Raw genomic sequence first — 27,997 nt, 5'->3', positions numbered from 1 at the left:
TGTAATTAAATAAAGGAACACACAAAACAAATACACTTGCCGCAAAATTTATTTTCCTAAGTCTAAAATTACATTTATTTACATAAATTATTTGGTACACTCTTCAGGTTCTCTCTCGCACACACGCACGCACACACACACACACACACACACACACACACACACACACACACACACACACACACACACACACACACACACGCACACACACACACACACACACACACATACACACGTACACACATCAATGGGGTATAACATTTTTACATGCACCTTCGTTTCTGTCTGTTGAAAGGGAAAATTGATCACTACGCTTAATTAATGGAACAGAACTTAAACTCCCATCATTCACAAACATTCACTTGCATATTTTTCAAGCAATTGAGGCAACAAACTCTGCAGTGCGGTTCAGTAACTTCAACAATCACTACTGCTAAAAGTGGTAGTAAAAAAAAAAGATGTGCGCATAGGCTCAAAGTTTTTTTGAGCTGTTCATCAAACATGAGCTTCCTTCAGGTAATATCACATGATCATTATAATCGTTGACTGTTGATATTTAACCAGTGTATCATGTTTTAGCTCTCCAAATTTACAATGTAGTCTGACTGCTTGTCAACATCCTGTTACAAATACATATCAAGTTGATGTTGAGTCCAATGTCACTTAACCTGTGTGCCTCCATACAAACAATTCAACGACAACAAAAAGAAAAAGATACATTTTAAGCTGAATAAATATTGAAAACATTCAAACAACACGTGAGAATAAGAAAAGACGGGAACATTCTTCATGAAGGAGTGGGACTAAAAGCCTTATTGAAATGCTGTTGAATAAGGATCGAGCCGCCTGCACGGTTTATCCATGGGGGAGGTTTTGTGAGACTCGCTAGGTGTCACGGGCAGAACCTCTGGCTAAAATATATTCAGGAGTAGATGGTAATGACCTCACGTCCCCCTCCGCGGACGAGGAGAACCCGATTTAGACCCTCTGTGAGGACCTCCAGGAACTCCATGTCTGGAAGGCGGCCTCAGTGAAGGAGGAACAAAAACTAACGCATTAATGAACGATACAAATGATGGAACTGCTCCACGTTGTTCCCATTTCACGATAAAGGCTTTGTTGTAAATGTTATGAAATACTAATTTTGTACCGCTTATTCTGATAATTGCTCTATTATTTGGGGGGATGGCGGGGCTACAAAATAATCGAATGTATTTAACGGTCAACCATAAACCATGCAGTGTTTTGAGATGCTTTGCCTTTGTAATTTGATCTTCCTTACGTGTACTTTTCTAATCTACACTATTCACCAGTTTCGCTATTGTGGAGCGGAACGCTACACACTGCAAGGATACAGTTTTCTTCACCTGTACGATTTTTGGGGGGTCCAGGCATGTTGAGCAGGACGAGCTTAGCCTCCTTGGATTTTTTTATGATGACCTCATTGAGTCGCAAAGCTGTGTGCATGCGTCTCACGTCAGTCTGGTTCCTTGTGCAGGAGACATAGGACAACTCTGGATGTAGTTATTTGGATCAAACACTTGGTCTCAGTGAGACACCGTCATACTCACAAGTTTTCCCATTCCCTGTAGCAGCGTGTCACAAGGGAGAAAATAATGTTTGACATACAAATAAGAAATTATACAAGAAGCAGTAATCCCTTTCACACTGCCCACCTCATATAAATGTTTCCACTGCTTTTTTTCTGCGTGTGTAATGTAACGATGCCAAATCGACTGCATTGTACATCGTGTGGACTGTTCATTGGAGGAGAGTTGGTGGTGCGATGGTACGGCTGAGGAGAGCTGCGGCCACAAGGAGTGTCATCTATGTGTAGCCGCGTGCGCTTCGGAGGAAAGTCAGCGGTAAAAGTGTAAAGTGAAAGGAGAGAGATGACTAAATGGGGCTGGAGAGTTGAACCAATCTTTCTGTATGTTTGTAACTCGCCAATGGACGAGCGTTCGGTTGTTTGAAAATTACACTTGCTACTTTACCCTGGGCGGCCCGGTGGTCCAGTGGTTAGCGCGTCGACCTCACAGTGCAAAGGTTCAATTCCAGCTCCTGTGTGGAGTTTGCATGTTCTCCCCGGGCCTGCGTGGGTTTTCTCCGGGTACTCCGGTTTCCTCCCACATTCCCAAAATATGCATGGCAGGCTGACTGAACACTCAAAATTGTCCCTAGGTGTGAGTGTGAGCGCGGATGTTTGTTCGTCTTTGTGTGCCCTGCGATTGGCTGGCAACCGGTTCAGGGTGTCCTCCGCCTACTGCTCGATGATGGCTGGGATAGGCTTTAGCACCCCCCGCGACCCTTGTGAGGATAAGTGGATCGGAAAATGGATGGATGTTTACTCTGAAACTTTGCTTGTCACAATTGTCAGTGATGTTATGCAGGCTGCGATCGTAACATCAGTGATCCTGGCGCTCTCAGACTGGTCAAAGGAGATTTCAATCTTGCTCCTCTCTCATCTGTATCTGTAGCAGTTTTAAACAATGTACAACAAGAGGCAATTAAACGTTGCACCTCCCATATGAGAAGTGCCAACGTGATGGGGGGCATGATGTATTTTGAGTGGAGATTTTGTTTGGTTATTTATGATGATATGTATTTAGATATATATTTTTGTTTGTTGTATTTATTTTGCTGCGTTTCATTCTGTGGTCTGCTGCTAGATTGGCACTGCAAATGAGATTCCTTGCTGAACTGGATAAATAAAGGTTGAATAACCAAGTAATGTTTATTTCCGGCGGCCCGGTAGTCCAGTGGTTAGCACGTCGGCTTCACAGTGCAGAGGTACCGGGTTCGATTCCAGCTCCGGCCTCCCTGTGTGGAGTTTGCATGTTCTCCCCGGGCCTGCGTGGGTTTTCTCCGGGTGCTCCGGTTTCCTCCCACATTCCAAAAAACATGCATGTCAGGCTGATTGGACGCTCTAAATTGTCCCTGTGTGTGAGTGTGGGCGTGGATGGTTGTTTGTCTCTGTGTGCCCTGCGATTGGCTGGCAACTGATTCAGGGTGTCCCCCGCCTACTGCCCGGAGATGGCTGGGATAGGCTCCAGCACCCCCCGCGACCCTAGTGAGGATCAAGCGGTTCGGAAAATGGATGGATGGATGGATGTTTATTTCCATTCAGGTGTTTCATTCAAACCTACATATGCTTATGTCCGACCTTGGTTTTGTCCTCGGGTTCAACTAAAACTAAAGAATAATGGTAATGTTGTGAGAGTCAAGTCACAATTTTTTCCAAGATAAAAAGTTGCCATGTTACAGGACTCGTGTATAAATCCAACAAATGTGGCTTGTTGATAGTTTACTTTAAATAATAAGCTTGTAGCCAACTCACGGTCTCATGCTGAAGGGGTCTTTGCCCGCCTCCAGATTCTTCCCCTTGTCAACTTCCTTATTGTCTGTCCAGGTTCTTCCAACCCCAGCAGGGGCAGTGGGGCTGGTAGGGCTGGCAGGTGTTGAGGCGTTCTTATTGTGGATGAGCTGGACCTGTTTTGAGTTGCAAACAGCCACAGACGGGGCAGAATAACAGAGTGAAAGAAAGAAAACAGACAGACACCCATCTGCAAAGGCGTCAAGTCAGGGTCGGCCAGGGGCGAGGTGGCCATCGGAAATTTCGGAAAAATATGCAAATTTTCCCAAATAATCGGACCTGGCCATCAGGGCTGCTCACAGCCGTCTGGAGCCAAACTGACTTTCACCAAGCAGCAGGGTCCACCCGGAACTGGTCACGGACCAATCACAGAGTATATGGAGAAAAAAGCATTCACACTCGGCATTCTCACTTAAGGTCTTCAATGAACCATTAACTGCATGTTTTTGGATGTGGGAAGAAGCTGTAGTCGCTGGAGAAAACCTATGTAGGAATGTGGAGAACACTCCACATACCATACAGCCAATCGCAGGCCAAAGACATGTATTTGAAGACTTAATCACCCATGTGTGTCTGTTTTGAGCCCTGTGATTGACTGTCGACCCATCCGAAGTTTACTTTGCCTCTTGCTCAGTGTCAGCTTCGAAATAGAAAGGCTGGATAATTGGTGGAGTCGTGTGATCTTGGGATGCCATCCAAGATCAAGTGAAAAATCAGTTAAGATGGCCTGTACCTCCTCTTCTGGATGTTCGCCCACTCTGGCTCCTTCCTCAGTGCTGTGTTGTGAGCGTGAGGCAAAGGATTTTTTACGCCGGATGGACCCACGAGACGAATCTGTTATGCTCTGAATCTGTAGAGGAATAAAAGAACGCAATGGATGATTTTCCAGTTGGTAATTTGCCTTGCTGCTCAACCAATTCAATTCATGATCAGAGAGCATACTTTTCAAAACTGCTGGTTAGTCACAAAATAACGCTTTCTTCTTTGATTTAGTAGGTGAAATGCATGCTTACCTCTCGCTCCATCTCATTCTTGGTCAGATGCATCTGCTTGAGGATCTGTGAGCGCTGTTCCATTACAAGTGTCTTTTCATAGGTGTAGGCTGAGATGTCACTGTCGTGCTGGGCGATAGGTATCACAAAGACGAAAGAAAAGTTTTTGACGTGCCATTCGCCTCCCGTGTCTGATGGTCACTTGTCTTTTTTTATGTGAATATTTATGTTATGCGGCAGATGAAGGCAGACAGCAAATAATATGAACAACAAAGGCAGCTTGATTTGATGGACAAAAGCATTCACTTACTATGCTTCTTCCACAGAGCTTTTTTTTTTTCTTTACAAATCAAAATCAACTTAAAATAAACAAACCTCCCCCTTGTTATATGTAACTGAAAACATTTCCCACGGAAAAAAACAAGCCATTTTGAACAAGTACCCTTTCAACAGGCAGTTTTACTTTCTTTTCATCAGTCATTTGAGCTTACTATATATGACACGTGAGCTGACATGCGACTACAGTATTGTGATTTTGGTTTAATGTGATATTGACTCCCCAAGCAAACAAGTTGTAGCGTATACCCTATACCAGGGGTGCCAAACTCATTTCACATTGTGGGCCACATACGGCCTCGGCAGATGTCAAGTGGGCCGAACCATTAAAATTATACCATATTCTGCTATAAATAACCAAAATAATATGTCTTTCCTTTGTTTTGGTCTAAAGAAGCACAAGAACATTAGGTAAATGTTGACATTTAATGAACATTTCTTTTACAAAACATTTCATGAAGCATTACTTTTATCATTCACATATATGCATTGCAACTGATCCCACTGATTGTACAAAGGCACAAAACTTGAACATGTAATTGGTATTGAAAAATATAGTCATGCATTTTAAGATTAAACGAGATTTACAAAGAAAGGAATTTTTAAACCATTATATAAAATCTAAATTTAATCCCTGCCTACACCTAATAAACTAAGGAGAGTACTATTAAATGTGTAAAGAATAAAGTATTCACATGTCCTTGATAGCGTCTGCTGTGTTGGGTCTGTGTCAGTGACAGACTGAGACTGCTGTGGTCTTCTTCTCTGATCAAAACAATGGTGTTTTATACTCTGATCAAAGCAGTCTGCCCCCAAGCGGATACTTTACGAATTGCACCTTATTAAACATACTCATTCCGTGTCTTTTATACATTTTTTCCCTTTTCAATGATTCTGCGGGCCTGATCGAACCTCCTTGAGGGCCAGTTCTGTCCCGCGGGCCGTATGTTTGACACGTGCCCTGTACAGTATGGAAGTTTATTGACAGACTTACGAAATGACGAAGAATATTTACCTATTCTTATCTTATCATATTGGAAATAAATGTGGCCAGTGAGTGCACGTGTCAATCTCACCATCTCCACAACTTCCACCTGAGCATCAATGCGCAGGTGGTAGAGGAAAGTTATGACATCCTTTTTCATCTGAATACTGTTGTCATCCATCTGAGCCACAGTGAAAATGCGCATCTTGCATTTCCTCCACACCTACAGGAAAAGAAGAGCACCAGATCAAGATGATGACGTACCTAACCCAAAGCATACTTTGCAGTATAGCATTTGTCACCTTATGCTGACGCAGCAGGAAGGGAAGAAGCATCAGCAGGCCTCCATCATGGACTATCCACCACACATCTATGTGTCCTTCAGTGAAGCGCTCTCCATTGGACGGGTAGCTAGAGATGTTTTTGGGAACCAACAAGGCCAAACTGGCCACTGTGGTCTCTCTGACCACCTCTTCACGGGAACAGTAGGGAAATATTTGCAATCAAAAAGTGACTGGATAAATTGCTCTGTCGGTTCTCTAGTTCTACACTCAAAAGTGGGGCTGTCTATTTTTTTTTTTTAATGAGAAAAAGTAAAATACTTTCTGGAGTAGAATGTGCAGTAGAGTAGACAATGGTCATACCAAATTAGAAACATTAAAGATAGTGATTTCGTCAGGAGTAACTTACCAATAAAATCACGGAATTGTTGGTGGGACTCAGGCTGTTTCCAGCTATGTGGCCAACTGACCATCACTGTGTTGTGCTTCAAACCTCCAAGCCCTCCAACCTGGATCAAGTGTGATGTCCCATCTCTTAAATTGGAGGATATGACCACTTGGGGGAAGCCCTTCACCTTCTCTGTCTCCATCAGTTTCCGCAAAGACTTGAATGTGGCAAAGAATCAACGGCAGTTGTTAGACATCATCACAAACGGTGTGGTCACTTAGTGGCATGTGTGCTGTGTAACAGAGACCTGGTCTGCCCTTTGAGCCTCGGTATAGTTGTCAAGGAATTTTCCTTGAACAGAGGTGCCAACGATAGTGAGACCCTTCCCTGCTTTCAGCTGATTTGTTAACGAGATCAGACGAGGCTGCTCGACATTTTGCTCGGCATCCATACTGACAAGAACCAGGATCTGAGGCCTGAGCAGCGAAATGAGTACACAGCTAAAGCACAGCCAGCTTGACCAGAAATTGAGCATAATTTTCGTTAAATGATCACAACTTAGCTTGACTGTGACTGACCTCCAGTTCTTGGTATGTGGTGGTCCCTCCTCCAACCTCATGAGAGCAAATCGAGCAGCGCTCAGGGAAATGCCACGTATCCCATCACCCCACTCTTTCTCAGCTCTGTCACACAGTTGTTTGTGCGGTTTTTAAGTCGGTCTCATAAAGAACATGTCCAACCCAGACTGTAATTCATTGCTGCTTGTACGTTATCGAGACAAATGGGGTAACGTATGAGCTTCCTTATTAACCATTGTGAATCAGTTGTAGTTGGAACAATTGGAGAAAGGTTGATATGTCACAGAAGAGTCCCCATAAAATTAAAAGCTAAAGTCCATGAAGAAGTGGCAAAATCAGCCATGATGTACAGATTAAAAGCAGCACCACGCAAGAAAGTAAGAAAAAAAGAAGTTAGACGGATGTCCAAAGTTACTATAAAAGGCAGAATAATGAACAGATGCGACACGGGGTTGGTGAAGGAAAAAAAAAACTTTCATAGAAAGTACAAGTAGCGAGACTGAGTTGGTTTGGACATCTAATGAGGAGAACTGAAGGACCGACATATATATGAGCACAACCAAGAACCAGATGGAAAGACTGTATTTAATCAGATCTTAAATGGATGAAAGGGATGCCTGTATTTGGAGAAGGCTCCTCTATAACATTGATCCCAAATAGGGAAATTCTGAGAAGAAGAGGAATGATGAAGGAACTGTTGTGCTGCATACACCTGGAATAAATTGTGCTGATCTTTTTCCCATTTCCCACCTTGGTCAAATGAAATGTAAAATGGCTTTTGGGGAGTGTGCAGTACACAATCATAGAGCAGGTTTATTGAATGTGAATGCATATATAAATATACTGTATGTAGTGTATGTGTCTCAGTACAACTTGATATTTACCCATTTTTTTTTAAGTCTCTATCCTATACTTACCCACAGAATTCAATGTATTTGTAGATGCAGCTGGCAATTCCCATGGCAACGATGGCATAATACCAGGAGCAGATGAACATAAGTGACAGACACAAGCTCATACCCAGGAATGATAGAGCCCTGTGGGGGGACAATAAATTGCATTTTTCATCAAATCGGTGTTTTCCGCCAGCCTGACGATGTTATCATTGTTGGTATTTTGCTTGCGGTTTCGCAGCTAATCTTTTTAGGCTTCCAATAATCTCTGACCCTCTTCATAAATTACTTCTATGATTAAGTTCCTGCAACTGATCCAGCAAATATACTTTCTATAATATTTGTTAATGCACTTGGATGCTGTTCTGCAGCATGGCGGATTGACTGACGCCCCGTCTGGATGCGAGTTTCTGGTTGACATGGGCATTCGCGTGTTCAAGGCAGAACTTCGTCAAAAGCCCGGCCAAGCACGGCATCTACCAGCATAGTCATACTTCTGGTCTGCTGGTTCCCTCCAGCTTCCGACACCTGTCTGCCGAGAAGCTCGAAGGTGCCAAACAGGCCTTCTCAGAGATGGAGCAGATGGGCCTGTGCCAGAAGTTGTCCAGCGCCTGGGCATCTCCTTTACACATGGTGAGGAATCCTCATGGATCCCGGAGACTATTTGTGTCTGAACCTCCAAACAGTGCCTCACCATTACCTGCTGTCCAACATGGCTGAGTTCACATCTCAGTTGAACAATGCCAGAATTTGGTGGACCTGTTCAAAGGGTACTTCCGTGTTCCTGTACATCCAGACGAAATAGCCAAGACCTCCATCATTCGCTATCTGTGGCTTGAGGAACAGTGGCGCCACCTACCAACGGATGATAGAATAGATATTCGACGACCTTCCCTTCTGCGGTGTCTACTTTGACGACATCCTGGTCTACTCCAGAAGTGAAGAGGAATACCAAGGCCACGTGCACGGCATTCTGCAGCTGCTGGAGGACAACGGCCTGGTTGTGCGCCCAGACAAGTGCATCCTCGGCATGTCAAAGATTGATTTCCTGGGACACGAATTCTCGGCATCCGGTGTACACCCCCTCCCAAGAAAAGTTGCTGATATTAGTGAGTTCCCAACACCGGCCACCATGAAGTGCCTATAGGAATTCATTGGCATGGCGAATTACTACCACCATTTCCTTTCCGGCATAGCGATCACAATGTCACCGCTATACGGGATCCTGATTGGCAAACCAAGGATATTGCAGTGGGACAATGCTGAGCAACGCGCTTTCGATGCCACAAAGCAGGCGTTAGCCAAGGCCATCACATTGTCGTTTCCACGCCCCTCTCATGCTTTTGACGGGCACCAGCAACGATGCCGTCGGTGGTCTTGGGTTCTTCAACTGCAATTTACACCTACTGGGGAAGAAATTCAGTACTTTTGACCAAGAGTTACTTGCCGTTCACCTCGCTGTTCGACACTTTCACCACCTTCTCGACGGGACATCATTCACAATCCGCACAGACCAACTTGGCATCAGTACAGATTCTGAGAGCAACTCTTCAATAGTCTTGTCATCTTGCTAGTGCTAAACTAGTTACTTCTCAGCATTTAAATTACAATCAGAAGTGCTATGTATTAATGTAAAACAGCTCACCAGTGGTAGAACTTAAAACGTGGCCTCCAGTTTGGAGTCCTCAGTAAGGTTTGGAGCGCACAGGCAAGGTTAACAAACATGTAGCACATCAAGAAGAACCTGAAGAAGAAAAAGAGAAAGGACCTGTTCAACATGAATGCTCTGTAGGTACACTATGTTGGGTTTGACAACAAAATTAAATTACATGGAGAGGATGGGTGCAACGGCATCTAAAGAAGCAATGATGATGCCAATCTCACAAATGCTCGCTGTGAGCAGGAGGGCCCAGGTGGGCTCCCCATTGGCTTTGCCATGTCCAAAGACCTGCAGGGATAACAAATGGGCTTTGGTAAACCACATCTTATTACCATCTTGCAGAAGAAACATTGCTAGAGTAAGTACAGAGTAGGATAGAAGTGTCACACTAAGCTGATATTTATCGAGAGGACTCATTTCTCTTAGTGGCCTGAAAGCTGGTCTTTGTGAACTCACTCGAAGAAATGGAATGATACCGTCTCTCGAGATAGCCTGCAGGAGGCGTGGCGCTCCGGTAAGACTCTGGAGTCCAGCTCCACAGGTGGAGAAAAATGACCCAAAAACAATGACCCACGGAGATGGCCATGCCAGAGTCCCGATCACCAGGTTACCGTTCACCCCTTCACCAAACCTGCAAGGTGAAGACGAATAAGAAACCTTTAATGAAATAAATAAGAGTTTACTTACACTTTAGAGGACTACTAGGTTTAGTTATTTGTCTCGAAAGTGGGACTTACTTGTCCCTGAGGACAACACCCTCTATACAAGCACCAAAGAGCACCACACAGGACATATCTGAGTAAAAAGTCTTCTAAGGAATATATCATTGGAAATGTCGAGAAAACAATGACAAACAAATGCTTGGCTTGTTGGAATACATTCAGATTGTGTTTTATAGACTACGGCTGCTCTGTGAAGGATACACACAGCAGATGTGGTTGTGATGGCTGCAATGGTGCCAATGGGGATGGATTTCTGAGCATCACGTAGGTCTCCAGAGCGGTTGGAACCCGCCATGATACCTGTGAAAGGAGACGGGTTAAACAGCCTGCCTGGATGTGGACTGCAAATTACTCACAAAAATAGGGCTGTTCAGCTTTCAGGTAAAATTTCAGGATCATCCTCAAATGTACTATGTCTGTTACAAGTTAATTCCGAGCTTCTCTTGAATATATTATGTCCAACCTTTTAATGTTTTAATAGTTTATGCACAACTTTGTCTTCTCCAACAAGGGGCTGAAATGAAAAACAAAACATCTCTTTCTATGTGTCTTTCTGTGACTCTTCCAGTCTCACTGTACCTCTGTTGCAACCTGCTCATGACATTGTGTGACACTTTGTGACAAACGATCACTTCCTGTTTGAAACGTCGCAATGGGGAGAATCTGTTGACCAATTGTAAGGTGTCTCATGATGCCAAAATATGAATGGCATGATGAATGGCACTATTTAGTTACCAACAATAACTGGGCCATTCATGGACCAAACACATAGGGCCCTATTTTCATGTCCAGCACAAGTCTCGCGAGAGCAGAGCACTGTCTAACTGCGGGCATGGATGGAGTTTTCTTTCTTTTTGTTATTTTTGCAGACATGTGCAGTAAAAAATTAGTATTGTGGACATGAACACAGAATCTGTCTGCCAGCACCTCAATCAAATTCACCAAAACAGCATTATACTACATGCACCACAACCCAGGTGCAAAATATCACCTAATTTGAGCAACCAACTTGTCACGTGCATCGAATACGTGTTAAAAAAAAAAAAAAACGCCCGAGGTCCAACGGAACACCTAGCACGGCACGCTACGGTCTGCCAAAGTTCCAAACACACTAAGCTTGGCTTACACCTGCACAAAACCCGAGATACGCCAGATTTTACGCCGGAGCACATATGCTGTCTACGAAAATAGAGCCTATGGTATACATTATGTACCCACAAATGCCTACAATTTTCTTTTACGTATGCTTTGTGTGTCAGTGTTAATCAGTACGCTCCAGTTAATCAGTACGCTCAGTCTTTTTACTGTATTTATATAGAAAATGGATACATGTACTGTAGTGTATTTTCCGTATCCATGACTCCTGTTTTTGAGAGCTATGTTGCCCAATGTCAAAGACAGTCGTGTTTACCTCCAGCATGCCTCTTACCTGTGACAGATGGGAAGTATATTCCCACCAGCAAAGTGAAGAAGCTAGTGATGTCGGCGAGCACAAAGCGGTTAGTGCTGGAAGCAGAACTGTCCGGGTCGACTTGGGATGCCAGTCCTCTCTTCTCTACAATCACTCCTTTTTCCAAATAATTGCCAAACAAGTTTTCTGGAAGAGGAATCCACCGAGCTGGTCATCTACATTTTAATTTTTTTTTTGGTTTCATTTTTTCTCAATTGGGTCATGTAAGGACATTTGAGGCTCCTATTACCTGCCAGGATTCCACTAGTGACTCCTGGAATGCCTTGTATCTCTGTGATGTTGTTGTCACGGAAGTAGTCATCGCAAGTGGCGTTGATGTAGTCAGAATCACAGAAAGAGCGCCACAGTTGGGTGGTGACTGTCTCGTTGTCGATTTCAATGACTTTTGCACAGACGTCATAGCCCTTGGAGACAAGGGTTCTATTTCCCAGGAGGCACACACTGCAGGCAAAGTCAAGGAGAATGAATAAATGTCACACACTCGTGCCACCCCAAAAAAAATCCATCATCAGATCGATTCAACTGACGGGAAGACGGGCGGGTCAATGGCGGTCTTGATGACTCCGGCATAGACAGCCAGGATGGACAGGATGACACAAGCGAGGAAGACCAGCGCCAGCTTGTTGACATATTTCACCCCCACAAACACCACCAGAGCCATGAAGCTGAGAACTATGGTGCCGTATACCCGCATATTATTTAGGAGGGCGGCCTCTGCTTCCAGCCCTTCCAAGCCCTCGATCTTGAAGATGGCTGCCTGAGGAACAATATAAATCTGACAGATGGGAAGATGGTTAAAGGCAAGAATGGGCAAGGTGTGGAGGTTAATGGAGGAGAAAGGTAGCACAGAATACATCGGTTCATCTTCTCCTTTGACATTATGATACAGTTCAATAAAGATATGGGAATACAACCCCAGCTATAGTAAGTAGTTGCCAGTTTACTGTCTGCTTCAGAATATTTTGTCTGCTTTTGTAGTTTTTCCATGATGACAATATATTATCATATTTGGCCCATATTGCAATTTCATCAACATTACAACATGCCAACATGTTACTTGTCCTGGTGATATTCCATCTCCCAACAAATTTTTGTGAAACCTTTGCAGGTATCTCAAGTATAATTCCATTGAAACTTTAACAATGAAGATGCTCAACCATGACTGAACATGCATGGCAAATACGAATTTGCACTGTGTATCCAACTACTGGATATAAATAGGACACCTGAATGGAATGCAACCACTGTTAATTCCAAACGAGCTCTCCAGTTGTGACACGTCTACATGTAATAGGGTCAGTTAAGATCTTGTGAATCTCTTGTATAATGTTATTGTGTTCTAACTACACAAATTATTTATAACTATAAATAGATAGGACCTGATTTGTTCTCGTAATGCAGCCTCCAGTGTCTGGAACATTAATATGTAGATCTAATTCACTCAAATTTGTGACAGTAGCCCCTACGCAAAAAAAAAGTCAATCTCCTTTCACTACAGTCCTCCAGTGGAGGGGAAATTATAATTAAGGTCAGAGAAATTTCTATTGTTTGTTTACATTTACAAGTTTGCTAGCGAGTTCAAAGTTTATTTTTGAAATACACTGACATATTCCTGTTTCATTTTATCAGTAGGGGCACATGACCACATCGGACAGGATTTCTGTTTTTGTGCTGACTTCGCCACTAAAAATAAACAAAGTGCAACTCTGAAGCAGTGCTGTCGTGGGTCATTTCTAATATACACAACACAGAGTCAAACACCGCCGTTTAAATAAACGGTGTTGCATAACACACAATAAACAGGATAACTGCTGACTTACCAGGAGGATTTCAATACAACCAAGGATGTACATGGCACCAGCAAAAGTTGTGCCCAAGTAGAAACAAATCCCAACAGCGCCACCGAACTCAGGCCCAAGTGAGCGAGAGATCATGTAGTAGGAACCCCCAGCTTGGAGGGGAAACAGTCAGTCACTCAGAGAGAAGTCAGTGTCAGCTCAGTATTATTCAACACTTCCAGACATCCACTCACCCGGGACCACTCCGTTTGTGGCAATGGCACTCATGGAGATGGCCGTGAGCATAGTCTGACAAAAGAAAAATAAAACAAATACTGTACGTCTAACCGGCGAATCACAAAAAAGGGAGTACCGTACATGGAAGAAGAACAAATGAATTAATCGACCGTACTTGGTGAATTCTCCATTATGGGTTGTTGCCTTTAGGCTGGTTACAAACAATACCAAAACATTTGGCTAGTAAGGTTAAAACAAAAGTGAGATGCGCTTCATACTGCGCCACACATATTCAATGGGAGACAGGCCTGAACTGCTGGCAGGCCAGTCTAGTACCCACACTTCAATGATGGTTGTGGGTTTTGTTGCTTTCATGATAACATTTCCACCGATGGTCTGAATATTTTGACCTTATATGATGAACCCCCTAAATTCCTTGCGATTGTACGTTGGACTATTTGCTCATGCCTTTGTTCACAAAGTGGTTAACATTGCCCCAGCTGTGCTTGTGAATAACTGAGGGTAGTCCTTTTTAACCCAATCATGATATTCACCACTTTCAAATTAGGCTATTTACCCATGGAATGCACCAAACTGGGGTTTTTTTATGCTGAATTTTCCCAGTCCTGTTTGATATTGTCGCTCTTTGTAATGTAATATATCATTTGTGTGTTTGTTTGTTTGATTGATTGGTTAATGATGTGTTTTTATACTAGTTTTCTGTGAAAAATGTAAAATATAGCGGGCTAGCTAGCTTAGCTAGATTGATAGATATCTTTATATTGTATTCAATTGAATCCAGGTTCTATTTTTTTATTTACATTTCATACACTGTCTCCACTTCATTGAAATTAGGGCTCTTAAACAAATATTTGCTTTGAAAGAAAATGGTATGAACCAGAAACAGCATTTACACATGTAACTTTATTAAACATTTTAAAAATGTCGAACATATATCATATATTATTTTTACGCCATTTAATATTTCTTAATCATCAAAATTAATCGATTTTTTTCCCTGCGTGATTTTCTCTGCTTGGGAAATTGCAATTCACCAACTACACAGTATCTGTCGTCTAGCCTACTCTGTTCATTTATAGAATAAGAATACTACATGCTGACTGGTAACTCATAACAGAAAATATGTGACTTGAATTTGCTCTCGTAATTCCCAGTAAATCAATTTGTAACCACTGCAGACATTGTGGGAGACATTCTTTTCTGACGGTTTCATTGGATTGCCGGGATTTGAGTGAAATTTCAGGAAATGCTCAGCTATATTGCCATAATACCCAATGAGCCACAGTGGTGACCTGGTTCAGTAAACACGCAGTCACCCTTCTGACTGCTTGTGGGCATACTGAAGTGGGCAAGAATCTTTGAATTGCTTGCCAGTTTACACGGCTGCCTCCAGTGTTAGGCTGGGTTTTTGTTGGAATACATCATACTGAACAATACTTGTCAAAAGCCATGAATACATTGTGCAGCTAGTATACACAAGTCTTGAAAAAATGTAGAGCCCAAAAACAACCCCCCCCCCCCCAAAAAAAAATCCCAAACCTTTTCTTTTTGGCATCTTGACCATTTTTCCTTTTCTGCAAAAAATTGCTTTAATGACAGTATTTGCATTTGGAATTTGGGAATCATGTTGTTTTGTTTTGATAGAATTTAAAAAAATGTTCATTTTACTCACATTTATAGCTGAACGTTTTGTACCGCTTTTTGCAACACCAGCATGCCAAAGATACAAAGTAGAACAAGGCCATGGCGGTGTTGTAGGGTTTCGTGGCTAAATATTTTACATCAGAATTTACAAGGTTACCCTCAGCCTCCGGATGATGCACATTCTAATCATGCCCTACCGTTTGTATTGTAACAGCATTGTGGTTTAGTCATCTAAAACATCATCTCGCACAGACTACTTGGTACTGCTATAAATTCAAAAAGATCTGTTCAAAGTTAACATGTATTACCAACATTGCATCAAGCAGTGTTTCCCAAGCTGTATTGAGACAACACATATGTTTTACATTTACAAATCTTGCAGCAAACCACCAAACAAAAATGTGACAAAGTGTATATACAAGTGTGTGTGTGTGTGTACATGTGTATATATGCATATATATATATATATATATATATATATATATATATATATATACATATATATATATATAAACAAAGCTATTCTTTTGTTGGATGAATAGCAATAGGTGGATACACAAGACTCAAGGCTGTCTTAAATTCTTGGGCAGCCTGCTACCAAAACAACATCTGCTATCTCGACCTTCCCCTGATGAAAGTATGCACAGAAGCTAGTCCCCCACCATCACCCCCTCCTTCATACATTCCCTTGTTTCACCGTCTTCATTGTTTATGTCTTGTGACCTGTTGTAACTGTCATATGCTTGTGTAGGAGTTTTTTGCCTCACTCAAATTATCCTCAAAATGAGGGTAGTTCGAGCGTGGGTTTTTTCCTCCCCCTCTCCCTCCCTTGTGGTTTCTTTCTGACTTCCGGGTTCAGTGAACGCTGGCGCGTTTTGGCTGCCGCTGCTCAACCCGTATTGTTTTGTGTTTTTTGTTATTGTAAAGTGTCCTTGAAAGGCGCTTATAAATAAAATGTATTATTATTATTATTATTATAAGTGTGACTTGTTCTGCCTTTGATCGTAAGTCACTGGCATTGTTGATAAATAAACAAAAAGCATTCTTTCAACTCAATAAATAATACATTTTCAACAAATACAGTGAAGTTGGCTGATTTTGGCACAGTGGTTAGGAATGAGTGAGTTACCCTGGCCTAACCCTAACCAAAGCCCTCACCCTAACCCATATGCACGTCTACTCACTGTGGAGCAACACATGAAGACAATAATGAAGGACCCAAGGACGCCTCCAATCCCGACCATCCAGGTCATACGCAAGAAGAGGATCACACCAAAAATATTCTGAATACATGGCAAGTAAACACCCATCAGTGTTCCCAGTTGTGGAGCCTGACAAACACAAAATGGGAACAATGTAAAAAGTAAATATTTAATCATGATAAAATATAAAAGATTTTCTTGACTTCCAATTTTGGAATTTGAGATTTGTCTTTCATGTAATGTGGTTCCCATTCACTTCCCTACCTTGATGGGTTTTTTAGATGGACGTGCACCCTCCTCATTGTTCTCAGCCTCCTCATGCTCTTTGCTCCCTGTTGGCAGGTTGGAGTAGTTGGCAAGGCTGCTGAGCAAAGAGGACACCATCGGACTGGTATCCATCTCCTCCTGCAAGCGTATATGCACACACAGACACGCACACGCAGACACACACACACACACGCATTGCTATCATTTTATGTTCTCAGAGTACTCATTGAGGAGGAAAAAGAAATCACTCTGACCTCAAACAGGGCCATGTTCTTGCCATCATACTGCTGGCTCTTCTCCACATCACTAGAGGCACAGCTGTTGATGAAAGGACTGCTCTCCTTGGGGTTTCCATCACCTGACACACCAATCAAGTTCCAAAAATGTGTTTAAATGTAGGAATTTTAATCATTATGTTATGCTAAGATTTTGTCTGTCAGTGTACAACTTTGCTCAAATTGTGGGGTTAGAAGTCTGTCATCTGGTGCAAAGGTCGAGTGACCTCAAGTGACTCGTCGGCTGTGAGAGAAGGAGTCTGGCTGGCTCAGAGTCTGGCACTCCTCGCAGTACTCAAGTTGATTTTATTTGCCACTGGCTGACCTAATTATAATTATATCATATATGAGTGTGGAAATCTGACTGGATGTTATTGTACAGAATAATCTAGGTTATATTTTGTGCTATTTTTTTTCCGCATTGACGCAACCTTTTCCAACTTCTTCATTTATTGATTGATCTATTGATTGATTTAATTTATTTTTTAATCTCAAGTATCTCCTGAAGTGCCTTCTTCAAGTACCCACTGTGGTACACGTACTGTAAGCCCTGAAAGTTGATCCTAAAAGTACCTGTTACAGATCTTATTTATAACATTCTCAACTCAACTAACACAACTCAACTGTATTTATAGAGCACTTTCAAACAGCCATCGCTGTATACAAAGTGCTGTACATGGAGCAACTATCATATATACAACAATAAAGCAATAAATCAGTAACAAAGACGGTAGAAAGTACCAAACAGTAAAACTAAGATCAAGTCGGAGTCATGCTGAGTCAAATGCCAAAGAATACAAATGAGTTATGAGGGGGGTTTTAAAGATGGGCAGCGAGGAGGCTTGCCGAATGTTCAGTGGGAGGTCATTCTAGAGAGAGGGACCAGCTACGGAAAAGGCTCGACCCCCTCTGAGCCTCCGTTTAGTTCTTGGTACTTCTAATAATGTCTGGTCCGCAGACCTGAGGCGCCGGGCAGGTGTGTAGGGGCGGATGAGCTCAGAGAGGTAAGGTGGTGCGAGGTCATTTCAAGATTTGAAAACAAATAATAAAATCTTAAAAAAGGGAGCCAGTGAAGGGATGCCAGAGTCAGAGTTATGTGCTCCCTCTTACGAATACCAGTCAAGAGGCGAGCAGCAGCATTCTGGACCAGCTGCTTAATGGAGGATTGGCTGACTCCAAAGTAAAGTACATTGCAGTAATCGAGCCGAGATATGATGAAGGCATGAATTACTGTCTCAAGGTGCTCAAGAGAATGGAGAGGTTTTACTTTAGCCAGCTGCCTCAAATGAAAAAAGCTGGACTTAACAACGACACCAAAACACTATTAAATGATCCTGAAACTTGAAATATGAGGCAGATTTGTACCCTCCATGTGACACGGTTATTACAAAATGGACAGTTTATTCCAGCTTTTAAAAGCTTAATAGTACGTAGGCTCAAGGGGATTATCCCGCAGCTGCTGGACGAAGGCTGAATTCAAACATCTGCATGTGAGCAAAATGCACCAATCAGCTGCATAAGTGAGCGAGTGAACTTGAATTACATCAATTACATCAGTCCCACTATTACCTCCTCTATTTTCACCTCGCCTCCTGTAAATGAAGATTTGTATTAATACCATCCGAGTCTCCTCTAAGCGGATTTGACACCGATTTATGTGGCTTTCTGTCGTGGTCAATTATACAGAGAAAAACTGGATTATTATATACACCTATGGAAAGATTTTAATATTCTGTGTAGACTGTTACTTCGTCCAAAGGACATTCTCAGGTCTCTTGTCAAACCATATTTAACACACGCACGTACGCATGCACGCACACACGCGCACATACACACAAACACACACACACGCACACACACACACACACACACACCACATTATATTACACGAAACAAAACATTTGGCCCAAATCACTGATGGTGTAGGGCAGGGGTACCCAACGTCTGTCTAAAACTGAGCAGAACAGTATGTCTTTTGGCAGTGATTAATGCAAAGTTCTCTCTGTTTGAAACACACTTCTGAAATGACACGTTTGATCAAATTATCTGAGGTATCAAATCGCCCCAGGCACCAAACTGGTGATCCCTGGTGTAGGCGAATATTGGTCTGACTGATTTAACTGACTGGCTACTTGGACATGGTGTCTGCATTTCACCCTCAGCTGGGATCAGTTTCAGCCCTGAAGAGCTACATTTACAAATTTGGCCTTAGCTGCTGACAGCATCGTGAAAAACGGATGAATGGAAAACATTTGGTGCACGAATTTGCCCTCCGGCTATCACTTCATTGATCCAAACATAAATGAAACATTACCAGTAATTCAAACTATTTCAATACAGGTACATTAAAATTTGCGGGGTTGGGCATTCCGAGGCCTTCAGTAAGAGATGCCTGTTTTGCTGACGACAAACAAAATTAAAACTTTTTGATGTTTTAGGAGTTAAAACAGTGTCAGGCAGCCACCAACCTGCCTCTAGTGTGCTTAACAGTTCAATAGATTGGCTAACTGACAATAGACGGACTGGTGGACCAGTGAGATTTACTGACGGAAGCGATGATGGAAATTCGGTTCAAGTAACACGATGGACTGAACGACTGACAATTACAGTTTGATTCAGCATGAAATAATGACGCACTGACAATGACAGATGGGTGCCCAAGCCGCTGACGAAAGACAAATGACGGACCAGCAAAAGTTTGTAAATTGCTCACCCCTGGCATTTTGTCTGTCATAAAATCAGTTGTCAAATTGTGACCAACATCCCCAGTCCAGATAAATGAATGAATGAAGTCATAAAGAAACAACATAATGGAGCCATGTACAGTGTTTTGGACATTAAGATCAATCCAAACATGGTATTGTTTTGCTGTTTTAGAAAACCTTATCCCATCATCTTCTCAGCCTGTACCCAATGTGATCTTGTCATTCATGATAACAAGCGTCAACAATTTTTTGAGGTGCTTGGACCGCAACTATTGCATTTGCCTGAAAAATTTAACAAAGAATCACCAGCAACTATCCATCCATCCATTTTCTACTCTATTTATCCAGTGACAGAGAGCTGGAGTTATCGCAGACGACTTCAAGCGAAAGGTGGGCTACACCCGAAAGTGGTTGCCAGTCAATCCCAGGACACATATTGACAGCTTGCCCTTCACTGAGTAAGAACTGAACTCATGCTCAAGTCATGTGAGTCTACCATTACAGCATCAGTGACATTCAACAGCTAACACAAATCCTTCCACGTTTTCTGAGCATCGTTAGTGAAAACTCCATCCACAGGGTGTTGAGAAATTATTCACAAACAATTCATTTCCTACATTCATTTCAACAAGCAGGTGCTGAGGTTTTTCAATAGAGACAATATTGTTTTGCAACAGAAACCACTGATATGCCAGATTCTAATTTGAAGCCAATACACACTAAACTGTATTTCCAACTATCTTGTCTAAGAGGACTAGGTGTTGTTGTAGCTCAGTCGAAGGATTAAATGAAATCTCTGTCACTGCTCATTGCTCTCCTTCTGGATCGCAGACAGACATTCTCAGCTGGGTGATCCCAATGACTTGTGAATGACTAATTAATATGAGCAAGAGGAAGCTGTGACTGCAAATGTATTTTCAAAGTGTGTTTACAATACTTCCACTTGAATGACACATACTGGCTCAGAAACACACGTGACAACACACTAGTAAACATGATTTCTGGCTCACAGTGACAAGGTAAACACTGTGAATTTTTACTCTTTTACGGCCATGGCGCATATCCACATCCAGCCTTAATTTGAAGCAAATCTACAGGAAATTTGCACATAAATCTATTTGTTTCAATAAAATAAAATTGATGTTTTATAGTCCTATATTATGTTAATGATCCAGCTCAGATGGGAAAATAATGTCTGTGAACAAGAGGCTAGGGCAGCATCACTAAGCAGATGGACTGTCAAGCAAAAAAAGCAGTAGAACCATTTAATCTTGTGAGAAATCTCAAAATATTCAGCATTTCTCTATTTCAGTGAGTTTCCGGGTAGTCCACTAAATACTGACGGTTACCAGCCAATCACTTGAACAGGATAATCAAACCAACAAACCACACTCACATTCGCACCTGAGCACAATTGAAAACCTTGACTGAACCTAATATGAATGTTTTTGGCATATGGGAAGAAAACATGAGTAACCGGAGACAATGAAAACTTCCAATTCCCGTCACAGGGAGGCTGAAGCAAAGATTCAAACCCAGAACCTCAGAACTGTAAAAGAAATGTGTTAAGTACAGATCCAGCATGATGCACATTTTAATCCATAATCCCGAAAATGAATTGGATTTGTATAAATGAGGAGAATATGTCAAGACCACTGTAATCCAACTTTGACATTCTGACCTATACTCGCTCTGTATAGATTAAAATCACGATGTGACGCACTCTGCATTCAAGTGGACTCATTGAAGAGGCACTAAAACACATTGTGAGGATTACTGACCATCACTGACAGGATTTATCCTTGCCCCGCTCCCTGATGAAACACCACCTTGGCTATCCTTCACATTCCTGAGGTACAACGTTGAGGGCAAAATACCAGGATGGAAGGGAAAAAAAAGCTCTTATACATTTGTCATCTTGATCCATTTTTGCCCAAAGAAACCTCTCACTCTCTCTCCCTCTATCTCTATCACTGTGATCCAAACTTAATATTTATGAAAAATTACGTTGACATAATTTGCCATTTGATGGTGCCTTGAGATATGAGTTTGACTCATTCCTTGACCATGCTTGAAACTAAAAACAAAACAAAACAAACAAAAAAAAAACACTCAAAACAATTTACACCGTATTTCCCCCTTTTAGCCTCATGAAAAACAAACAAAAAAAAATGGCTGTAATGTGTTTTCTTGAAAATAGCACCGTATGAAATTTCACTTTATAATACAGACATACACAAACTTTTACAGGGAAATGGTCACGACGACTTAGTGAGCAGCAGTAATCTTAGTCATGTATCGCCGAGAGTAAAGAAAATATGCCTGTGAGTATTATTACATTTTCTGTCTACATGTGTTAGTCCACACGTAGGGTTCAAATCCATTTCTTAAACGTTATCACACCGGGACACAGATGCTACCTGTACAGTATTTGTTAGCCTTTAGCATTGTTAGTTAGCATGAAGCTAAATTGACTTTCCTCAGGCAAATTTATGTTGTTGTATCAAATACATAACATGTAATTCTCCCTGTTGTATGTTTTGTCTGACAGTAAACGTGAACTGTGATTGGTGACGAAGAGCTTGAAGCCTCTTTTTTTGAAGACATTATTCGTCAAAGTGCTTGTTGTGAAGTGATATGAGTGGCCAAGCAATGGCTCATATCTCGTGTAAGTTAGTTCATTTGTATGTCAAGGCAACACAGTAAATACATTTGAATTACAACAACAAAACAAGGGAACCATAATGTTTTATTAAATGTCTTCTTGATTATAGATTCGAAAAACCTTTGAGCCGTCCATCACCAAGCCACATTCAGTGACCATTTCATATGACTTTTTCTCATTCATAAAAATTATTTCAGGCTGCATAAAAGGGGAAGTCAACATTGTCTTAACAATAAGATGTAGCCCTGCTAGTCTAAGCACGGCATTCTGATTAATATTGCGTTGGTGGGATATGAGTTAAGCAGTAAAATCCATCCTTTTTTAGCCATCTTGGGGGGGGGGGGGTTATGCCAATTTATGTCGACTGAAAATGTTGCTCAGGGCTCAGGTAGGGAGAAATCAAAGCTCACCTGTTTTCTGAAGCTATTTAATTCATATTTCACAAACGCAATATTAGTCAGAATGCCGTGTTTAGACACATGGAGGCGCATAGAACATATTACTGGAAGGACATTTTTTTGGGTTGCCTTTGCCTTTAACGTATGGGCAATCAGGGAAATGGTCTCCTTTTCACATGCCTGCGGATAGGCTTGTGACATCTGGCAAGTGGATTAGATCATCGCATCTGCCTGTGTATGTTTCAGGTTCAGGCAGGAGCAGCTTATATTTAAACCACCTTCAAAGAAAAAAACCCTCAGCATTGTTGGACACAGACTGACAGTTTTCCCTCAATTTTTAGAGGGACCAACGCTTTTCCCTTCTCGGGCCAATCACAGTTGAATCCAGGGGAACGATTCAAGACCATCAAGGTCACTCAAGCACTTCTGTGTCATCATTTTTGTCATCCAGCTCATAGACACATACTGCTACTACACACAGGTGAGGGAACACCCAACATTTGCTTTTTCTGTGTGTATCAAAATTTGTTCATCATATACTGTACACTTGTAATGTGTCACGCAAGTAAGTTTCAATTTATCAAAACTTTGAACGCGTGACATGTCTGTATTTTTTGAGATTTTCAATTTTTTTTTCATTTGTAGTATCTATGCGCTTCACTTGCATAACGCAGTCGTAAAGCCTCACCAATGACCCTACATTAATCACACATTGTGCCATTTTATGCTCTTATATAAACGCTGTCAAATATTTGTCATTGAAATGATCTTTGCTCCCCTCCACAAGCTGCTCCAAATGATTTGGAGTACTCTCTTGAAAAATCACTAATCCACTAATGTAAATATGTTAATCAACTGCAGCACTATTAGGGAAATAGCATGCTCCAACAAATGTTTCGCTGAGGTTGGTTTTGTTCAGATCTGTGCTTTTGTTGAAGGGTTTTGCAGTGGCGATGTTCAGTTTGCGACTAGGTTTTCTTTTTTTGTGTTAACATTTTGATTTTTTTATTGGTTCACCTGCCTTGGCCTCCACCATATTGAATTCCGCCACTTTGTTTACATTGAAGTGCTTACGATGTACTTTGCTGCATTGAAAAGTTATATCCATCCATTTTCCGAACCGCTTGATCCTCACTAGGGTCGCGGGGGGTGCTGGAGCCTATCCCAGCTGTCTTCGGGCAGTAGGCGGGGGACACCCTGAATCGGTTGCCAGCCAATCGCAGGGCACACAGAGACGAACAACCATCCACGCTCACATTCACACCTAGGGACAATTTAGAGCGTTCAATCAGCCTGCCATGCATGTTTTTGGAATGTGGGAGGAAACCGGAGTACCCGGAGAAAACCCACGCAGGCCCGGGGAGAACATGCAAACTCCACACAGGGAGGCCGGAGCTGGAATTGAACCCGGTACCTCTGCACTTTGCCTTTAACGTGTGGGCAATCAGGGAAATGGTCTCCTTTTCACATGCCTTTTCATTGTTGTTCTTTATGTTTGAAAAATATGAGCACGTACAATCTTGAACGCTTGGTTCAAGTGCATCCAGATCAATGACTCATCCATGACAATGGCTATTATCAATACAAAACAATTTCAACTTAGTTTGACCTTGATGCATTAATGAATTATGTCGTGAATCTTCTCCAGTGGCCAATACACAACCATTGAATGACACTTATAAAAAAAGAAAGAAAGAAAGGAAAAGAACCTAAGGCAGGAAAATTGACCACTACTTGTACCGATCAGAAGACTGCACAACAATCCCCAAATGGGAGGTTTATGTGATGTAAAAAAATGAGGTCAAGATAAATCATTTAAAAACCTGTTCCACCATTAATATAGACTTTGACCTTCCAACTCAGTTGAATTAAAATTACGAGAAGGGACGTTAAAATATTTGCGAGAATGTGGTTGGATCTCTGTGCACACCTGCTATGTCCAGATTGAACCAATCACATGCTAAATGGGCGTTAGTGCACACGTGGCACCATTTCAAGTGTGTTTGATTAACCACATATGAAATGAATTACAGTTGTTCTAGGGGCTTTTCCTGACCTTTTTTTTGACCTTGTAATAAGAAGCCTGAATGTTCCTGCTCACAATGACTGCGATGGGAAACTCGATCTCGTGGTGACAAGGAGCACGCATTGGAGCTATTTTTCCTCAGTCGGAAGTGGGAGTGGAGGGAATGATGGAACAGTTCCAAATAGCTGTCAGTGTTAGCACTAAAACGTTCAGGCTTCATCAAGACAGCAATTGTTCCGATTTACCCCTTATGGTGTATAACATTTTGAAACGATTCATCTTTGTGTCTTTTTTTTCTTCTTCTTCCATACCACACAAAACAGGTATTTGAACAAGGTTTTCAGACTTCAGATATTCACTGTACCACAAGTATCTTGTTACGAGCATTCAAATTGATAAATTGGAATGTTGTTTTGTATAACTAGTGGGTGTATCCTTTGGTCAATGTGGTATTGCATAGCAATGCAATTAAAGGGAAAGTCACAATCACAAGAACTTGAACGTTGGACTGTACATTGTTGAACCACCGTTGATTCGGCGATGCCAAATTACTCACTTAACCTTGCAGTCATTATTCACCAGTGGACACAAGGCCTCTCGTGGGACCTATCGAGATTTGTTATCTTGCCTGCTTCTTTTACTCAAGAATGGATGCAAGAATCAAGTGTGATCTCCCTTCCGGGATTCATCATGCGTGACTCCTAGGTAGCGATCGCAATCCACTCCATGTCACTGCACCTGGTGTGATGGGCTTCCACTCATGACCAGGTCACTCGCCACTTGACAAAATCCAATGTGGACATTTATACTGCTTCAAGCAATTTACTCTCTCACCTCCTCAGATTTGACTCTATCAGCTTCAGTTGACATGAGGGGAGTCCAAATGTTTTCCTGTGGGCCACATACAAAAGCATACAAGCATGTAGGGACTTTGCTGGAATTTTAATTGACTAAATATGGGATAAACCACTTTACCAAGACATTTCATTATGCTTATAAACGACAGCTATTTTGAAAAACAACAACAAAAAACACAACTGCGTCACAGCTGTCTGTTAAAGCTGATCGACAGGTTTTGGGGTGGTCATGTCAACACCACACAGGAAGGCCAGAGCCTAGATTTAAAATCACAACCTCAAAGCTATGAGACATCTGTGATAACCACCCTGCCACATATTGTTTGATTCAGTGATTTAAAACTGAGCATGATGTTTGCTGAGACATTGAGTGCTCGGATTTAATAAATTGCTTTTGTCCGTATACAAACGCTTTGTTATTAAAGGCATGTCTTTGGTATCTGGCAAGACATTTTTACTGCTGAGATGGATGACACCGTGATGTTTTTTTTTCTTTTGACATGGATTCATTGAAAATCTTAACCTCTGCTGGATTGAACTGACTCCGAAAATAACCAGCAAGGAAAATGTGCGGTTGCAAAGAAAACACATCCCCCTCTGAAAGTTTGCCACTCTGCACCGCTGTCTGTCGGTCTCCAGCCACAAAGGCGATCACAGCATCCTTTCTCCTTCAAACTTAGAACATGTGCGCACTCTCATCAGCCTCACACTCTCACCTCCCTCACTCACCCTGGTTGTTCGGGCTCCCCTCTCCTTCCTCGCAGTCCGTTGTCACGTTGTTAAGCATCCTCTCTCCTCTTCAAACTGTGAACTCGGCTGCGGGCACGACAATTTATCCCGCGCTTATGGTGACGATCAGGTATCTATCCCCTTTAACTTGCTGTTCAGCAGAATGGTTGAGGGGCAGTGGGATCAACGTGGGGCGAGTTGGCCAGCTTGATGGCACATACGCTCTCTCTCTCTGTTCCTGTGCACCACTTGCCCTCGAGTCAGTTTAAGCCCAAGCACTACATTCACGCATTCACAACTGGTATTATCCCTCTCCCTCCCGTCCTCTCTTTTGGCTCCCTCATGCACCATCATCCATGTCATCATCATGGGGACGGCACGCTTAGAGAGCGGTATCAGACGGAGATTAGACTTCTCGTTTGATGTTCTTTTCCAAGAGCAGAAAAGATTCCATTCATTTTTGCCATTACTTATGCTTCCTTTTCAATTGTTATTTTGACCCCACCTCATGCCTCGCTTTTCATATTTCTGTGCACGGCCTTGACCAATTGTCTGTCAGAAGGGCTGCAGGCAGTGCCTTTTGTGTGTATGAGTAGTACACCAAAGAAGCTGGGAGTAATGGTGTTGGACTGGCCAAGCATGTCTCCAGAACTCAACCCGACAAAGCATCAGTGGGGAAAATTCATATAGAAGCTGGAGGAGCACAAGATGTGGAAGAGGATTCTAGTGGAATGACGTGTCAGTGCGGTGAACTCCATGCCCAAGACGGTTAAAGACATTGTCTGGGAAAAAATGGTTTCCAAAATAGTGCCACTTTGGTCCCAATTTGGATGTTTTACCTCGGGGATGTACAGTTTAGATATTTTTACGGTACAGTACATTAACACTCACGGTATACAAGCTGTATACTTTACATTGTAATAAAATGCAATTTCTTCAGTATTGTCTCCCAAACAACAAAATATAAACCTATCATCTAATTCAGGAATGTACAATTTAAATGCTGCAGTGGGGGGCCACAACTTTTTACCAGTGCCACTGCGGGGCCGCAAAGAAGCACGCACTTCCTAACCAGATGGAGGACAAAAATGCCCTTTGAAATAAAAAACTGGGTGGGTGGAGGTGGTCGTACAAGACAATGATGGCTTGTAGGGCTTTTTTAAAACCTTGTCTACAAATGTGTCTTCTCGCCATTAATGTCAAAATACAACAGACCGATTAGAGAAGCTCGATGGTGAAGTCCAGGTGTTTTTTTTTTTTTTTTTTTACTTCACATTTTTGTAATAGTGGTTCATTGATCATCAAAAGTGGCCCTTTAAGCCACAGGTCTCGTGATCAACATAGCACGGCCAAAACATAGTCCCCATTAAATGGATGAAAGATGAAACCCTAAGCCTTTTCCCCATTAGCATTTGTGTGTTACATCACAGTAAACTCTGCAGCCATTTCTGCGGCGGTGAGATGATCTCTTAGTTTTGGCAGTTGTCCATGTTGACATTATCCTCAATGACCTC

The 27,997-nt window shown here is 42.1% G+C and overlaps 1 protein-coding gene across 1 annotated transcript; it reads right to left on the bottom strand.

The window, feature by feature from the left end:
* Positions 1 to 31: 31 nt before the first annotated feature.
* Positions 32 to 26,754, bottom strand: slc12a5b (solute carrier family 12 member 5b). Its single transcript, XM_086118976.1, has 26 exons — positions 26,484 to 26,754; positions 17,083 to 17,186; positions 16,826 to 16,966; positions 16,544 to 16,690; positions 13,712 to 13,766; positions 13,500 to 13,630; positions 12,207 to 12,454; positions 11,909 to 12,120; positions 11,638 to 11,805; positions 10,410 to 10,508; positions 10,224 to 10,281; positions 9,943 to 10,117; positions 9,656 to 9,774; positions 9,472 to 9,570; positions 7,851 to 7,970; positions 6,934 to 7,038; positions 6,663 to 6,831; positions 6,377 to 6,572; positions 5,989 to 6,158; positions 5,778 to 5,909; positions 4,387 to 4,494; positions 4,107 to 4,223; positions 3,338 to 3,489; positions 1,572 to 1,586; positions 1,356 to 1,489; positions 32 to 1,014 (listed from the first exon to the last, which is right to left on the bottom strand). Exons 1-26 carry the CDS (start codon positions 26,539 to 26,541, stop codon positions 923 to 925), a joined length of 3,324 nt encoding a protein of 1,107 aa, XP_085975102.1. The 5' UTR covers positions 26,542 to 26,754; the 3' UTR covers positions 32 to 922.
* Between the last annotated feature and the right edge of the window lie 1,243 nt (positions 26,755 to 27,997).

Source organism: Hippocampus guttulatus, chromosome 1, assembly GCF_054856545.1.
Source record: "Hippocampus guttulatus isolate MCC_2025c chromosome 1, RoL_Hgut_1.0, whole genome shotgun sequence".
In the NCBI taxonomy this organism is placed as follows: Eukaryota; Metazoa; Chordata; class Actinopteri; order Syngnathiformes; family Syngnathidae; genus Hippocampus; species Hippocampus guttulatus.
Note: the sequence above shows the minus strand (reverse complement) of the source record. Positions and strands in the feature narration are given on the sequence as shown.